Source organism: Chlorocebus sabaeus, chromosome 10 (assembly GCF_047675955.1).
Source record: "Chlorocebus sabaeus isolate Y175 chromosome 10, mChlSab1.0.hap1, whole genome shotgun sequence".
NCBI classification, from domain to species: Eukaryota; Metazoa; Chordata; class Mammalia; order Primates; family Cercopithecidae; genus Chlorocebus; species Chlorocebus sabaeus.
Genome location: NC_132913.1, coordinates 70,228,378 through 70,247,204, shown reverse-complemented (window position 1 = coordinate 70,247,204; position 18,827 = coordinate 70,228,378). Strand labels below are relative to the sequence as shown.

At 34.6% G+C, this 18,827-nt stretch overlaps 1 protein-coding gene across 5 annotated transcripts in view; it reads left to right on the top strand.

Moving 5' to 3' along the window:
• Positions 1-18,827, top strand: part of NCKAP1 (NCK associated protein 1) — a 110,952-nt gene that overhangs the window by 61,473 nt on the left and 30,652 nt on the right. For all 5 annotated transcript variants that reach the window (XM_007965564.3, XM_007965562.3, XM_038001877.2 and 2 more), the window contains 5 exons: positions 783-841; positions 10,236-10,381; positions 12,809-12,941; positions 15,334-15,453; positions 17,891-18,030. In XM_007965564.3, coding sequence (XP_007963755.1) covers positions 783-841; positions 10,236-10,381; positions 12,809-12,941; positions 15,334-15,453; positions 17,891-18,030 — 598 coding nt within the window. The remainder of the gene's footprint in view (positions 1-782; positions 842-10,235; positions 10,382-12,808; positions 12,942-15,333; positions 15,454-17,890; positions 18,031-18,827) is intronic.

Sequence of the window (18,827 nt, the reverse complement as noted above, 5' to 3'; positions counted from 1 at the left end):
TAATGGTTATTGAACAACAATGCCTTTCCTGCTAGCCCGTGGCAACCTCTGTTCAACTTTCTGTTTCTGTGAGCATGACTACTATAGATACCTTGTATAAGTGGAATCACAGAGTATTTGTCTTTCTGTGACTGGCTAATTTCACTAGGGCTTAATGTCCTCAAGTTCAGCCATAGTAGCATGTGTCAGAATTTCCTTTCTTTTTTAGGCAGAATAATAGTCCATGATATTTATTTATTTCATTTTTGAGACCCAGTCTCACTCTGTTGGCCAGGCTGGAGTGCTGTGGTGCAATCTCGGCTCACTGCAACCTCTGCCTCCCAGGTTCAAGCAGTTGTCCCACCTTAGTCTCCCGAGTAACTGAGACTACAGGCACACACTACCACACCCAGATAATTTTTGTATTTTTAGTAGAGATGGGGTTCCCACGTTAGCCAGGCTAATCTCAAACTCCTGACCCTTAGGTGACCTACCCGCCTCGGTCTCCCAAAGTGCTGAGATTACAGGCATGAGAGACTGTGCTCAGCCTCCATTGTATTTAGATACTAGATTTTGTTTATTCGTTCATTTATCAATGGAAATTTAAGTTGATTCTACCTTTGACTATTTTGAATAATTCTTCTGTGAACATGGGTGTATATATATCTTTTTAAGACCCTGGCTTTAATTCTTTTAGCTATACTCAGAAGTAGAATTGTCTTAGCTGTTAAAATTTAAAATGTGCTTATAGATTTCTGAAAACATTAATTTGCTTTGTAATCTTTTTTTTTCTGTTACTACAGTTGAAGATGGGGAAGTATTTGATTTCAGAGGAATGAGATTAGATTGGTTTAGGTTACAGGTAAGAATAACCTTTTATTGTCATTCTGTTTTGTTATTTTATTTAACATGAAAAATTTTGTAACAGAACTATAAAATATTCATTGTTATATACCTATTGAAAATATTTCTTTTGTATAATTAACCATAAAAGAAACATTTTGTACTCATTATTAAACTTGGATAAATATATTTATAACTTAAGCCAATATATGAGTTTTTGATAGATTATTGTAATTTTAAAATATCTAAAAATTTAAATCCCAATCTCTCTCTCTTGATTATCCTGATTCAAATATTTAATTCTAAAGTAAAAGCACAAAATCTTTTTTGAGAAAATATTTAAAATCTACTGTGGGCATCAGCAAACTTTTTTTAATGAAGAGACAGCTGATAAAAATTTTCGGCCTGCAGCCATGTAGTCTCTGTCATCGTGATTGCATTCTGCCATTGCAGTGTGAGAGCAGCTGTAGACAATACATAACTTAATAGGCATGGCTGTATTCCAGTAAAACTATTAATAAAAACCAGCAGGTAGCCCACAGGCCGTAGTTTACCACCACAATCTGTACCAAAATCTTCCGTTTGCTGAAAAACAGAAATAAATATTATTAGACTTAGAGTGTTCATTTAATATATGTCTCATATAAATAATTCATAAAGGCATTAAAAATGCAAGCCTAACACTTTGGTGTATACTGTAACCTTAATGATAAAAATTAGTTGCCCTGTAAATATTTTAAGTGATTATGGGAAAATGGCCCAGTGTTCTCAATAATCTGCATCTTTTAAAAATCCATATATTTTTAAATGATAATAGTCTTTATATCATAATATAGTCATTTGACTCATTGTGAAGTCAAAACATTCAGTTTGCCCCATTCCCAGTTTCATTCTCCAGAAATACTCACTTTTAATAACTGGCCTATATTTTTTTAGATGTTCAAATGAGTAAATTAGATAGTACTATGTACTGTTTTGCTATTTATTTATTTTTTAAAATATTTACTTATTTATATTTTAGAGACAGAGTCTTGCCCTGTCACCCAGGCTAGAGTACAGTGGTATGATTATAACTCACTGTAACCTCAGGCTCCTAGGCTCAGGCAGTCCTCCCACGTCAGCCTCCTGAATAGCTGGGACTATAGGTGCAAGCCACTACACCCAGCTAATTAAAAAAAAAATTTGTAGAAACTGAATCTTGCTGTATTGTCCAGGCTGATCTCAGACTCCTGGCCTCAGCGATCTTCTCACCTCAGACTCCCAAAGTGCTGGGATTACAGGCATGAGCCACAGTGCCTGGCCTGTTTTGCTATTAAAAATAAATAAATAAAATTTCTATTTGTTTAATTAAAAAGAGAAAATATAAGTAGTATTGGTTTGTGGAAGCTATTTTTAGATGGAAACAGTCTCAGGAATGACTCTCAGGATGACTATGCTTTTCTGGCAGTCTGCTTAGTACTCTGAGGTCTTTTACTTTTCTTAGGTTCTTTCCTTTCAACCTCAAAATGCATGAGCACTTTTCTCCTTTTTGTTCTGTATTCTATAGGGAGCTTATTTTTAGAACTGAAGACTTTTATAAATAAAAGTATTAAATAACTTACCAGTTTGTGGGAGATCAGGGAAGTACACTTGAAATACCAACATCGTAAACTGTTAAATGTGTATATATTATAGGTTATTTTCTTATTACAAATGAAGTTTTAAAATTGAAACCTCTTTGTTTTTAAAAAGGCAATGAAACAATACAGAAGTAGAACTTGTAAAGTAAAAAAAGAAGTGGAATTTGCTCTGCCAAAGGATATACACGTTTCAGACTTAGAAAGTCATTGTCACAAAGCTTGAACTGCTTCAATTTTCTGTTCTTGGTTTATGGGAGTGCCTAAACCAATACTTGGACTCAGAGAATTTTGGAGATTTAGGTGCATTTCAAATGCACCTTTACATTTGAAGTATTCATGTGAGAATTTTAGCCTTTTTCAATCACAGCAAAATAAAAAGCATTGAGTGAACATGAAGAATGTAGATTTGGTTATTCCTTTGTGTAGATTTTTTAAGTTTTTGAAAGATTTTTATAAGAGCATTACTAGCTAGCTATCTGATTTTCTTTTTTTTCATGTAATCTGTACCTGCTTATATTAGTTTCCTAGGGCTGCCATAACAAAGTACCAACTAAATGGCTTAAACAATAGAAATGTATTATTTCATAGTTCTGAAGGCTGGCAGTCTGAAAGCAAGGTGTTGGCAGGGTTGGTTTATTTCAAGGACTGCAAGGGAGAACCTGTTCCATCTCTCTCTCCTAACTTCTGGTGATTTGCTGGTAATCTTTGTTGTTCCTTGCTTGTAGTTGCATCTAAAGGCATACTCCGTGTGTTTCTTCACATCATTTTTCTTTGCATATTTCATGTTCAAATTTTCCCTTTTTATAGGGCTACCAGTTATATTTGATTAGGTCCCATTCAAATGACTTCATTTTTACATGCTTAGCTCTGTAAAGACCCTAATTCCAAATAAGGTCACATTCTGAGGTACTGGGGGTTAGGATTTAAGCACATCTTTTTTTCGGGGATACAGTTCAATGCATAACGTCGCTGTTAACCATGTTTAGAACATGCAGTCACTCAGACCCTTTCTACTGCATACAGACCCCTCCCCCCTTTTTTTTAAATTGACAACAGGACAGTGTACGCAAAGGAAGGAAGGAATGGGATGTACCACTAAGCCAGAGAAGTGTTCGCTAGAAGTAGAGAACAAAAGTGCAAAGTAGCAGGCAGGGTCCAGAATCTAAAAGGTTTACATAGGTGTTGAAGAGCAGCTCAGAGGTGAAAGTTCAAGCCTACAAATTAGACTGTAGGATACAGAAGATAAAATACTGAGCAGTATTATGTAATCTGTAGAAAAATAGCACATTGACCTTTTGAGGATTTTATAATCTAGCTATGGAGACAAAGCATAAAAAATGTAAAAAATAGCAGCTGAAAATCTGAAAGATTAAGAGATGTCATAGACAGGATATGTGTATCAGTTAATTTCAGTCTTAGAAGGGATAAAGCATTTTTCAAGTTGAAATTGCTTTGAATAGGAAAAAGAAAAGGACAAACAATGAGTAAAGAGCAAGTAAAGAGACTTTATATAAAGTATTACTGTAAGAAGGGGAAAATATTCACAAAAATTATGAATGATCTGACTTTGATCACTGACCTTTGGTTTCAGGTAGATGTACAAGAATTGTTAGGTAAAAGCATATGGCCAGAGAGTGGTGAAGAGTTCTATAGATAATCAGTAGTGGTTGAGTAGAGCAGACCAGAAGAATAAGCCTGTGGGAGAATTTTAGTAGTGTACTTTGTGCCTTCACTGGTGTCCTATTTAGTTTGGTTCTAAGGTTATTGCTTTTTTTATAGGTCACTTTCATCTTTCTCTGTCCTTTTCCTACTCTTGAGAATTCTCTCTGTATTTTTGTCATTCTTTTCTACTTCCTAAGTGATTTCATTCTGTTGTGTATTCCATCAGTCCCTTAAGCATTTTTAGTTACTCTTTCAAATGTCTTTTCTCCTCTGTCTTCTGATTTATTCAAGTTGTTCATATTCTTTTACTTAAACCTATTCTTTTTTAGTAGTAACATGTTTCTCCCCGCATTATTGTCAAGCAGTTAAATCATTATCTTGTTTTGTTGCCAATCATTTCTTCTGAATCTGTTTTCAAAATGTTATTTAAATTGTGGTTTAATTTTTTTAATTTAAAATTTTTATGAATACATAATAGTTGTACATATTTATGGGGTACATGTGATATTTTGATACAAGCATGCAGTGTATAATGAACAAATCTGGGTAGTGAGAATATTTCATCACCTCACACTTATCATATTGGAAACATTCCAGATCTGCTCTTGTTATTTTGAAAGATGCAGTAAATTATTAACTATAGTTGCCCCATTGTGCTATACTAGTTCTTATTCCTCCTAACTGTACTTTTGTACCTATTAACCAATCCTTTATTCCCACTTCCCCCCTTCCCTACTCAACCTCTTATGACCATCATGCTCCTCTCTGCGTCCACGAGATCAATTTTTTTAGCGTCCACTTAGGAGTAAGAACATGTGACGTTTGTTTTTCCGTGCCTGGCTTATTTCACTTAACATAATTTCCTCCAGTTCCATCTATGTTGTTGCAACAAACAAGATTTCATTCTTTTTTTTTGTATGGCATAATAATATTCCATTGTGTATATATTTACCATTTATCTATTGATAGACACTTGGGTTGGGTTTCATATCTTGACGATTGTGAATATTGCTGCAATAAACATGGGAGTGGAAATACTTCTTCAGTATGTTGACTTCCTCTCTTTTGGATATATACCCAGCAGTGTGATTGATTGCTAGATCATATTTTAAGTTTCTGTTTTTAAGTTTTTGAGGAACCTCAGACAGTACTGTTTTCAACAGGGGCTCTGCTAATTCACATTCCAACCTGCAGTATATGAGAGTTCCCCTGTCTCCACATCCTCGTTAGCATTTATTTTCTGTTTTTTGATAATAGCCATTTTAACTGGGGTGAGACGATGTCTCATTGTGGTTTTAATTTGCATTTCTCTGATGGTGAGCACTTTAAAAATATATCTGTTGGCCACCTGTATGTCTTCTTTTGAGAAATGTCTGTTTAGAACTTTTGCCCATTTTTTCAATAAGATTTTTTTTTTTTTTTTTGCTATTGAGCTGTTTGAGTTCCTTATATATTCTGATTGTTAATGCCTTGTCTGTTGAATAGTTTGCAGATATTTTCTCTCATTCTATAGGTTGTCTCTTCACTGTGCTGATTGTTTCCTTCTTTGTTGTGCAGGAGTTTTTTAGCTTAATGTGATCCTATTTATCCATTTTTTGCTTTTGTTCCTGTGGCTTTTGAGGTCTAACTCAAGAAATCTTTGACCAGACCAATATTCTGACATTTTTCACCAGTGTTTTCTTCTAGTAGTGTCATAGTTTCAGGTTTTAAATTTAAATCTTTAATTCATTTTGATTTGATTTTTTTATATGATGAGAGATAGAGGTCTAGTTTCATTCTTTTACATGTGGATATCCAGTTTTCTCAGCACAATTTATTGAAGAGACTGTTCTTTCCCCAATGTATATTCTTGGCACTTTTGTTGGAAATGAGCTAATAGTAAATGCGTGGATTTATTTCTGGGTTCTGGGTTCCGTTTCATTGATACTTGTATCTGTTTTTATGCCAACACCATACTGTTTTGTTTACTATAGCTTTGTAGTAGATTTCGTGATGAGGTAATGTGATTCCTCCTGCTTTGTACTTTTTGGATTGTACTTTTCAGTATTGATTTGACTCTTTTAGTTTTGTTGTTGTTGTTTGTTCCATATGAATTTTAGGATTTATTTTTTCTGTTTCTGTAAAGAATGTCATTGGTATTTAGATAGGGATTTCATTGAGTCTGTAGATCACTTTGGGTGGTGTGTTTAGCAATATCAATTCTTCCAATTCATGAACATGAGGTGTCTTTTATCTTGTTGTGTCTTCTTCAGTTTCCTTCTTCAATGTTTTACAGCTTTCATTGTAGAGATCTTTCACTTTTTGGTGAAGTTTATTGGTAGGCTTTTTTTTTTTTGGTAGCTACTGTAAATGAGATTTCTTGATTTCTTTTTCAGCATGTTTGCTATTGACACATGGAAATGCCTCTGATTTTTGTATGTTGAGTTTATGTCATGAAACTGAATTGGTTGATCAGTTTTAGTAGTGTTTTGGTAGAGTCTTTAGGTTTTTGTAAATATAATATCATATTTTCTTCAGATAAGGACAATTTGATGACTTGTCTTCCAGTTCGGATGCTTTTAATTTATGTCTTTTGTCTGATTGCTTTGGCTAGGACTTCCAGTCCTGTGTTGAATAAAAGTGTTGAAAGCAGGCATCCTTGTATTGTTCCAAATCTCAGAGGAAATGCTTTCAGTTTTCCCTGATTCAGTGTGTTGCTAGCTGCAGGTTCATCATATGTGGCCTTCATTGTTTTCTTCCATACCTAGTTTGTTAAGAGGTATTATGTTTTCTTCCATACCTACTTTGTTAAGAAGTATTATGTTTTCTTCCATACCTAGTTTGTTAAGAGCTATGTTTTCTTCCATACCTAGTTTAAGAGTTTTTATTATGAAGAGATGTTGAATTTTATTGAATGCATTTTCAGCATCTATTAAAATTATACAGTTTCGTCCTTATTCATGTGCATATGTTGAACCATCTTGTATTTATCTTACTGGATCATGATCTTTTTAGTGTGTTGTTGAATTCTGTGTGCTAGTATTTTGTTCAGCATTTTTGCATCTATGTTCATAAGTGTTGATGGCCTGTAGTTTCTTTTCCTGTAGTTTTGTGTCTTTGGTTTTGGTATCAGGGTAATGCTGGCCTCGTAGAATGAGTATTTGAAAGTATTCTTTCCTTCCCAATTATTTGGAATAGTTTGAGTAGAATTGGTATTAGTTCTTTAAATATTTGCTGGAATTCAGCAGTGAAGCCATCAGGTCCTGGGCTTTTCTCTCACGGGAGACTTTTTATTACTGCTTCTATCTCATTACTTATTATTGGTCCTTTCAGGTTTTCTGTTTCTTCTTGGTAGGATGTATGTGTCTAGGAATTTATCCATTTCATATCGGTTCTCCAGTTCTTTGGCATATAGTTGCTCATAATCTCTAATCCTTGAAAGTTTTTGGTATCAGTTGTAAGTCTCCTTTTCCATTTCTGGTTTTTTTCTGGTGGTGGGGGTCTTCTTTCTTTTTTTCTTACTTAATTTAGCTAAAGGTTTGTCAATTTTGTTTAGTTTTCCAAAGAACTTTTTATTTTGTTGATCTTTTGTATTATTTTTAGTCTCGATTTTCTTTATTTCTTCTCTGATCTTTATTACTTATTTCCTTCTGCTAGCTTTGGGTTTGGTTTGTTCTTACGTTTCTAGTTCTTTAAGTTACATTATTATGTTATTTGGTCTTTCTACTTTATTAATATAAGTGTTTATTGCTATAAATTTTCCTCTTACTACTGCTTTTGCTGTATCCCATATGTTTTGGTATATCGTGTTTCTATTTTTCTTTCAATAAATTTTTTATTTCCTTAATTTCTACATTGTTCAGGAGCATATTGTTTAATTTCCATATGTTAGTTTCCAAAGTTCCTCTTGTTGATTTCTAGTTTTATTACACTGTGGTCAGAGAAGATACTTGAATAATTTCAGTTTTTTGAATTTGTTGAACTTTGTTTTGTGGCCTAACATATGGTCTCTCCTGGAGAATATCCCATGTTCTGATGAGAAGAATAAATTCTGCTTTTTAAAAATGTGGGGCAGTTAATGGAACTCTTTATTGAATTCATGGCCACAGCTATAGCTAATTCCTGTTTATACTCTAAAGCTGATAAATGGTAAGTAAAACTCCTTAGGCTTAGTTTGTGATAAATGTCAAGTATATTTTGTCATCAGAATATTGGCATCATTCTTCCTCATTCCTCCTTTTCTGGTAGACAAAAACCGCAAAATACAAAAGTCTCCTTTGTGATGTCACTGTCTCATTGAATAGTAACATCATCCACCTATTGGCCCCTTACCATGGTAGGGTTTGAGATTCAATTTTTATCCTACTTATAAGGTGACAATTTACTCTCTTACTATTTCATGGACGCTGGCAAGAAGATATGGAGCTCCTGGGTCAGCGACAAAAGACTTAATTCACTGCACAGAAAGCAGTATAGGCATCAGCATATATGCATTATTTCTGCTATTTCCCTAAGCTCTGCAGGTGTGGTACAGAGGAGCCAAAATGAATTCTGTGCATGCAGTCTGTTTGTGTTGCAGATAAGGAACACTTAAGTTTGAGGAGCCTTCTATTTTATCATCAGCCGTAAGCATACTTACTCTTTGTTCCAAGGGAGACATTACCGCATCCCTCAAATTTGATAGCTGCAAGTATAACCCTAAGAAATGGCCTAGATAATGAGTGGCTCAGGCCTTGCCTTCTTGACACACCCAGCAAGCTGTGTGGGAGCATGAGACCCATGCAGGAGTATCTCCCAATAGCCAAAATCCTGACCCTTATATATAATTCTTCTATTTCCCACTACATCTAATTATTTCCCAGAGTAGACTCTTTTAAACTACCATTACTCAAAACTAGACCATCGTAATCCTGTCTTATTGCCACTACTGCCTTCTAATAGATTTCTGCTTCCTTTCCCTTCCCAGTCATGCTTCCCTGTTTTCTCCACTATACAGAGTAATCTTTCTAAAACAAAAACTGGCCACCACATAGAACCCTTAGTGCTTCACTAAAAAGTTTAAATTCTTTTTTTTTTTTTTTTTTTTTTTTTTGAGACGGAGTCTCGCTCTGTCACCCAGGCTGGAGTGCAGTGGCACAATCTGGGCTCACTGCAAGCTCCGCTCCGCCTCCCAGGTTCACGCCATTCTCCTGCCTCAGTTTCCCAAGTAACTGGGACTACAGGCGCACGCCACCACGCCCGGCTAATTTTTTGTGATTTTAGTAGAGACGGGGTTTCACCATGTTAGCCAGGATGGTCTCGAACTCCTGACCTCGTGATCCACCCGCCTCGGCCTCCCAAAGTGCTGGGATTACAGACGTGAGCCACCGCGCCCGGCCAAAGTTTAAATTCTTTAACGTGGCATACAGGCTGTTCCCGATCTGGTTGAAGATCATGTTTTAGTATTTCCCTTCTCTTCTTTGCACTCAAACTCTAGTCATAACAGTATTTATGCTGTAGGCACCCCTTCTATTCTTATTCACTGCCCTTCTGAAATGTCCCTTATCCATGGACATGATCTGCTTTTTGTGATTTGGTATCCCAATTATAGAATTTTTTTTCCTCACAACCTATCTTAATGATTTCTGTTTAGTTCTTTCGCTTTTTTGGCCAAACTACACCAATTTTTACTATCTTCAGTACTTTTCTAGAATGTGTCAAATTAATACAGTGTATTATATAATCTAGTTTTTAGTGAATCAGTATACTCTAAAACCTCATTGAGTCAACATGTACAGTACTTAGTTTTATCTGATTGCTTCCTGTGTGTGTTTTGTCTCTTAAATTAGATTGAAGATTTCTTTTGGTATGGTTAACGTGACAGTTAATTGTTTTACACTTTTGATATTGTAATTTCAGTTCCTTTGAGTTTCAATATGAATGACATATATTACACACTGTTTTATGGACATTAGTATTTCAGTTAACTAAATAAATTCTTGATAGGAATTTCAAGGTAGGCTCACTACAGACAACTAACACAATAGATGTTACTATCAGTGTCACAGTAAATAGTTTAAGTATCTTTCAATGATGCTTTCCCCCCTATAAAATGACAAGTCCAAAGTCATTGATCTCTACCTAAACTACTTTTGTTTTTTCTGTATTTTATAGGCATATACTAGTGTCTCTAAGGCTTCACTTGGCCTTGCAGATCACAGAGAACTTGGAAAGATGATGAATACAATAATTTTTCATACAAAAATGGTAGATTCCTTGGTGGAAATGTTGGTGGAAACATCAGATCTCTCAATATTTTGGTATGTTGTAATTTTCTATAAATCTGGATTTGAAAGTTTTAGTATGTGAGTATATGTTTCTTGATTGTTTTTGTGTTAGCATAGTCCTTAAGACAGTTCAGTAATAGACCCTTAAGAATAAAGGGAATAGTGAACTTTTATTAAAATGTGCCAACAAAAAGAAGTTCAACCAAGTTGGGATTTTATGTCTATTTTTAATTCTCTAAAAGAGCAACTTACTGATGTGACTTTTATTTCTTACATTTTTTTTGAGGAGTTGAAAACAGTCACTTCAAATTACCTTAAGGCCCTTCTTTGCATGATTAGACTAAAGGGAAAGAAATGTTGTGGATTAGGGTCAAATAGAGCAAGTGTTAGAAATTAAATGCCTGGTAGCTTCACTTCTATGATGTTAAATTAAAAATTAATATTAAGATGATGTGGTGACCACTTCCTGCATTGTGCTTCATTCTCCTCTTTGTCTATTATAGTCTTTTTGTTATACTTAGTTTATTTTTCTTTCCTCTCTTCCCAGAAAATGTGGTCCTTAATGGCTATAATTTGTTTTGTTAGTGTCTATCATAGTAGTTATTTAATAAATCTTTGAATGAATAAGTCAACTTGGTTGTGATCAGATTAATAAACAGTGGGGTGGCCAGGCATGCGGTGGCTCACGCCTATAATCCCAACACTTGGGAGGCCGAGGTGGGTGGATCATCTGAGGTCAGGAGTTTGAGACCAGCCTGGCCAACATAGTGAAACCCCATCTCTACTGAAAATACAAAAATTAGTCAGACGTGGCGGTGCATGCCTGTAGTCCCAGCTACTTGGGTGGCTTGAAGCAGGAGAATCGCCTGAACCTGGGAGGCGGAGGTTGCAGTGAGCCGAGATCGCGCCACTGCACTCTAGCCTCGGTGACAGAGCGAGACTGTCTCAGAAATAAATAAATAAATAAACAAATAAATAAATAACAGTGGGGCTAGGATTCAAACTCAAGTATTCTCGCTTCAGAGCTGTATAATATCAACTCTATTTTCTGCGTCTTGGACCTTTTTTTTCCTTTAGGGAAGAGGACTGGAATAACCTAGTATGTCTCTTGATTTCTAAAATGCTGTAATGAGCTCAGTGGATAGTGATAGTCGTTTCTATGTATTGGGTAGAGATCATCATGAAAAGCTTCTCATTGCATTGATTTTGGAAAATAATGTAATCTATGTTGATTTTGGCAGTTTGTTAGGAAGGCTTGAATTAGCAGTATTGCAGAAGAAATTCAAATTGCCAGGTAGAGAAAGCATGCCTCTTAAAGGAAATAATGAAGCACATTAGGAAATATACTTTTTAGATTTAGACACATCACAGGTCAAATTTGCAAGAATATTTAGGATTATTTGGAGCCTGGGACTACTGTCTATCTGACACAAAGTCTACCTTAGGTAGAACATGGAACATTATATGTTTAGATATTTTTAGCTATGCAAAGGGGATCCTATTACAAAAGAAAAATACAACAATTAGAAAATCCTATCCCCTTTCTTGGTACTAAAAGCACTTTGAATCATGTTTGAAATTTGTAATTTTCAGTCATACCTAGATTTTATTTATATTTTTTCACGGTTACATTCTATTTTTGCCTGTCACATCTAAAATAAAGAAATGTTTACTACTACTGTTTGTCTTATTACTCTAAGATATACAGTGTTTTATTGACTCACATTCTTTTACATTTAGATTTAACATCTTAAATGTGGATGCAAATTAAAACTGATGTCAGACTGGGTGCCATGGCTCACGCCCGTAATTTCAGCACCATGAGAGGCCGAAATGGAGGATTGCTTGAGCCTGAGAGGTTAAGGATGCAGTGAACTGTGATTGTGCCACTGCACTCCAGCCTGGGCAACAAAGTGTCCCATGTCTAAAAAAAAAGTAAAAAAAAAAAATTGATGGCATGCGATTTTTTAATTGGCAATGTTTCTTTTCTTAGTGGTTCATAAAATAATATTTCTTTTTTTTAATTTATTTTTTAAAAATAGAGACAGGGTTTCGCCACATTGCCCAGTCTGGTCTCAAACTCCTGGGCTCCAGTGATCCACCTGCCTCGGCCTCCCAAAGAACTGGGGATTATAGGCGTGAGCTACCACACTTGGCCATAATAATGGTATTTTTTCCTATTATTATAGTGACTTAGCTTTGATGAAATTTGATTACGTAAGGGGCCATAGATTATGGTTTATTGTTTTTTAAAATGTTGTTAATGTTATATAAATAATATTTTTATTACTCTGGGATAATTATTGGTGTGTAAAAGATACTTTGGGGGAAAAATATTCTCTTCTTAAATCAGTGCTACCAGTTATCATTCATTCACTTGAATCAAATTAACTATAAGGTACTCTATCAGAAAACTTACTTTAACTGTAAAAATTGTGATTCTGATTTTTGTTTATATAGTTTTTATAGTCGTGCTTTTGAGAAGATGTTTCAACAGTGTTTGGAGTTACCCTCTCAATCAAGATACTCAATTGCATTTCCACTACTTTGCACTCATTTTATGAGTTGCACGCATGAACTATGTCCAGAAGAGGTAATTACAGTATACTACTGTGAGTTATATGGTATGCAGAGTAAACTAGTTCAAACCTGTAGCCAACCAACTATTTATAGTCGTAGTTACCTAACTTAGCTTCCCATCGAATACATCTCTATACAGAATCAGAAAAGTGCTTGAATAGATACATAGGTTTAATATGTATATGGATAAGTAAACATAAGTATAATATATCATAAAGTCACTTGGAATTACCTTTTTTAAAGATAAATGGTGGGTCAGGTATTAATATCTGTGGAAAAGATTTATATACTAATTGATTTTGTATACTTAATTTTCCTCTTCAACTGTCATGGAAAGGACTCAAAAATTAAATTTATGGATTACTGAATAAACATAAACAAGTCAGATTCACTAACTTGTTATTACTAAATTGTTAATAAACGTATTAAGCAAAATCCAGATTTGCTGTTATTTGTGGGATACATACATACATGTGCACACACACACACAGTTGCAGAGCAATTGAACTGCTTGGTGGTTTTGCTGATGCCAAGTATCTGTGAAAAATGTACTCAGTGTTTCTTCTAATTTTAAAGAAGAAGTATTTTCTAAGTGTGATAAGAATATAAAGATTAAATGATATATTTTTTTGTTATAATTTAACTTAGTGTTTAGTCCCTTTACGTAAAATTGCAGAACTTGTAGAAAAGAAACTTAGAGATAGCAGGAACATGGTCGATTTCTTTAAGCATTAGACAACATCTGTTGCAGATTGTATGCCAGTACTCCAGGGGAAGCCAACTTTGAGACAGAAGTTAGCTTACAGGAAGTTTATTAGGGAATACTTTTAGAATTTATACTTATGAGGATATTAATACCACCAATTTTAATAGATTTATAAATTTTTTAGGTTTAATAGATTTTTTCTCCCAAACTTGACACCTGAGATGTATTATTTACTGTTTCCTCACCATCAAATTTCATTAAATTACCCATAAAAAGTCCTTCTAATTTTATTTATATGTCATGTCTTGAATCCATCCTCTACTTTCCATTGCTGTTGTAATTATTACAGTTCAGATTTACGATACTCTTCATATGTACTCTAAATGGAGTTCATCTTTTGCCTGGATTATCTAAGTGGTCTCTTTGCTTCTGCTATTGTTCCCCTAAACTTTATTCTCAGCACTGTAGCCAAAGGCAGAGGTCATATCATGAAGAGACTTGTAAGACATGTTAAACCTTAGTTTTTCTCCATCTCAGCATTTCTGAGCTATTGAAAGGGAGTAGTGAAGTCAGATTTATGTTTTAAATAAGTTAGTGTCTGTAAAGAACAAATTTGAGCAGTCTTAATTCAGTATTGTTTTTTCAGGGAAAATTAATAGCAGAAGATTTATGTCTTATCTTTCAGGAGTCAGAAATTTGATTAAAAAAACACTAAGTGTTTATTAATTGAATCTTTCCTAAGGTGAACCAATATTTAATTGTATCAGGTTGTAAATTTTTTTTTTGGTTTTACTTTCTATTAAAGTTTTACTGGGCATTTTAAATAAAATACGTTAGATATCATAATAGATCTAGGAAAAATTATTTTGTATGCTCAAGTATTTTTATATTATGTATTTTACATTTCATCATAGAAATACTCTATGTAAGCTCTACATATATGATTATGGAGGGTCAGGGCAGGAGAACTGTAAAAAAATTTTTTCTTTGTAAAGTATTACAAATGTATAGTGCAAAAATTTACAGTGTTTTATACTCAACATTCCAGTTACCATAGATAAGAAAAAAACCATCAAACAATTGCAACCCACTAAAACTAAAAAGAGAATCCTGTAGAGATGGATGCACGATCAGCTTTTTGGTTTTTTCTTCCTGGGGGCAATGGGGTTTGAGTTTAGAGATTTGAATGCCTTGGACTTTCTATTACCAAATTGATTTCTCACCATTTTATTTAAATATTTGAGCTCTTCTTTCCTGTTTACACAATTACGAAGTTGTGTCACAATTTATACATTTATAGAGACACAGATTTTAAATGAAATAAGATTGGAAACAGTACTCTAAATCTGTTTCCTTTCACATTATAAGTTTACTATTTTAATATTTAAGAACTGGATATAGGACTTTGTGGAATTTGAAAATTAAATATATAGTTTTTCATGTTAAGCAAAATACTGATTTTTTAAGACTCCTCCCAATTATACATTGCTTTCATAATCACCAAATACTTTGTCATTTATGTTCAAATACAGTATGGTGAGTGAGTTGTTACAAGAGCCAAAAGCAATTTTTGACATCTCCCACCCCTATTTCTTATTGCAGAATGTACCTTTAGCCTAATTTTCCATGTCTATTTAGAAGTCTTTTTAATTCAAAGTACTTTCTTTATAACTTGTATTATTATTATTCTGCCTTACAGCGACATCATATTGGAGATCGCAGTCTTTCCTTATGTAATATGTTCCTAGATGAAATGGCTAAACAAGCCCGAAATCTGATCACTGATATTTGCACAGAACAGTGTACTCTTAGTGACCAGGTAATGATTTAAATGTTTCCAACAGATAGGAAATTTTGTGTGTGAAGGCAAGAAAATGTGCTTTTAGCCAGTTGTTTTACTTTCCGTTCTTTAGTTCCCACAACTGTTAGTAAACCTCATACCTCTGCTGTGAAACTCCATTAACAGGTATAATTTCTTAAATGTAAACTTTTTGGCAAGACTCTATGTACTGTTTGTGTTCTTTAATCAGGAGACATGTATATTTTGTGTGTGTGTGTGTAGTGTTAGCACCTGATTCTGCTATTTCATTGAAAGTTGCAAAAGAACTGGAATTAAGCGTATTTGGTGATTTTCAATCCACTGTACTTATAATTCAGATTGAAGCTCAGATTGCCTTATCATTGGCTAGTAGGAGTCCTTATAGTCATTTGGGAGCTTTCTTGTTATCTGGTGTGACAAGATGTACCAGCCTTTCTAGTAGCTCTGTCTCTTATGAAGAGTGTTGTAAATATTCAACACTCTGGTCTCTTTAATATTCTTGAAGTTGCAAATGTCCTTAGAAATTTTCATTTTAGGAAGGAACTCCTTTGTCACAATACAAATGCAATGTAATTTCTTATGCGTTTTTTTCCCCAAATACCAATCCCATGGCTTTAGTTACTATCTAGGTATAATGACTAAATAACTTTCCTTGGCCCAGCACTGTCCAATGGAAATATTATGCAAACCACATATGTAATTTAAAATTTTGTGGTAGCCATACACAAAACTTAAAGAAACAGGTAAAACTAATTTTAAAAACATTGATTCAACCTGATATACCCCAAAATGTTATTTCAGCATTCATATGAATGAAATATTATATAGTTTTTATACTAAATCTTTGAAATTTGGTGTTTATCTTATTTTACAACACAACTGAATTTGGACTGGGCACATTTCACATGTGGTTACTGTAATGTACAGTGAAGCTTTCCTTCTACCTAAAATGTTCTCATTTCTCATTTGCCTGCTTTGTTACCTGTCAAGTGAAATCAGTTATTTCTCACTTGTACCTGTGTGGTTTTTTTTTTTTTTTTTTTTTTTAGTTATTGGTCTTAACGATGTGTTAGGTAGAAAGCTCTGTGTCATGCTTGATTCCTGCTTCTCTCACATATCTAAGTTAGAGTCCTTTCAATTTTATCTGAGAAGTCTGTCTCAGATCTGCCCATTAACTTTTTTTATTACACTTGCCTGTTTCTTATCCCTTTTTCATGCCTTGTCTGAACTATTTCTAGCAGCTCTGGTACAGTTTTCCTTTTTCAGTGTTTTCTTCTGCCAGTATCAGAATTAGCCTTAGAAAACTCCTCATGGCCAGGCATGGTGGCTCACACTTGTAATCCCAGCACTTTGGGAGGCCAAGGCAGGCGGATCGCCTGAGGTCAGGAGTTTGAGACCAGCCTGGCCAACATGGCGAAACCCCATCTCTACTAAAACTACAAAAATAAAATTAGCTGGGTGTGGTGGCGGACACCTGTAATTCCAGCTACTCAGGAGGCTGAGGCAGGACAACCCAGGAGGCAGAGGTTGCAGTGAGCCGAGATTGTGCCATTGCACTCCAGCCTGGGCAACAAGAGTGAAACTCCATCTCAAAAAAATAATAATAATAACATAAAATATCTCCCATGCTGTGGCTGTTTTAAAAAATTGTTGGCCAGGCGCAGTGGCTCACGCCTGTAATCCCAGCACTTTGGGAGGCCGAGGCGGGCAGATCACAAGGTCAGGAGATTGAGACCATCCTGACGAACACTGTGAAACCCCATCTCTACTAAAAATACAAAAAAATTAGCCAGCTCCTAGCTTCTCGGGAGGCTGAGGCAGGAGAATGGGGTGAACCCGGGAGGCGACGGAGCTTACAGTGAGCGGTGATTGCGCCACTGCACTCCAGCCTGGGAGACAGAGTGAGACTCCGTCTCAAAAAAAAAAACAAAAAAATTGTTGCTGTCTTTTTGCCTGCAGTTTACAATCAACCTCTAGCTTGGCATTCAAGGCCCTTCCTAATAGTTGAAATCTCTGTACTTTACCTTACACGCCATGCTCCCCCACATAGTAGTTCTCACTATAGCTCTGAACCATCCTGTCTTTACATAGTTTTTTTCCAAAGGCCATTGAATCCTTCCAATGAAATGTTCTTTTTCATTCCTTGCTTGCCTGGTATGCTTTTACTTGTCTTTTTAATAGTAATTTAAATAAGCCTCTCTGAATTTCCTCTATGATATGTTTCTTCACACGAGATTTACCCGTTTCTGTTTTCCACCAAGCTGTGTGCATTACCCAAGCTAGCTAAGCAAGCTCAATATCTCACTTATATTTCTGTCTTTTAATATTGTTGTGATATTTGCAACATAGCCTGGATTCAGCTAATGTTTGCTTGAATAGTTAGTATGCTTTCATAGTAATTGGTATAATGTAAGATTTCATTCTTCTCTAAATTTAGTTGCTGCCCAAGCATTGTGCCAAAACTATCAGTCAAGCAGTGAATAAGAAATCAAAAAAACAGACTGGTAAGAAAGGGGAACCTGAAAGGGAGAAACCAGGTGTTGAGAGCATGAGGAAAAACAGGCTGGTTGTGACCAAGTAAGTGTCCACTTACATTATACGTTTTTGTTCCAGGTAAAATATTTATTTCATTTTTTTTATGACATTAGTCCTGAGGAAATGCTAATAATTGTATAGTCTTCCTTTTCCAGCCATTTAAGAAAATCTTTCTGAGCTTGATTAACCTGTTAGTTGCTTATTTCATCTCAAAATACAGATTTTGGCCTTTAGAAGAAAATTTATGTAATAGGTGATATTTGTCTTTTTATACTATGTACTGAAGGCCAATTATATGTTTAAAAAAATTTGTGTGGTACATTATAAGCAATCTGTAATTTTTAATTTATTTAAAATCAGATAGTTAAGACTTTATTTTGGCATGTTTGTGATCTATTAGAACATACCCAATGTCATTATTAGAAAACAATTAACAGACCAGGTAGCATTCAGGGATCTTTGCTTGCTTGCTTCATTATTTGGAGGGGAGGTGTAGGTGGATAATAACTGAGTGAATATTTTTTGTTTAAAGTATAGTTCCTACTTTCTTGCTAAATTGAACAAGCCGTTGCCCTTTTATAGACAACTTTCCTTCTCTCATAACAAAATACTGCAGGAATTGGAAGTGATTATGTTTGTGAGTGCAGAATAAGCTCTACCTATTGTACATTAAGTCAGTATAGTCATTACTGCCTAAAGGTAGAAACAAATGATGCCATCTTTAGAATATTGCTCTTATATGTTATAACCTTAAAGATTTTGAACTTTCTCAGTTTAGTAGATCAAAAAATCAAATTCTGTAAGCATTATCTCCAAATAAGATTGATATATTTATAAAA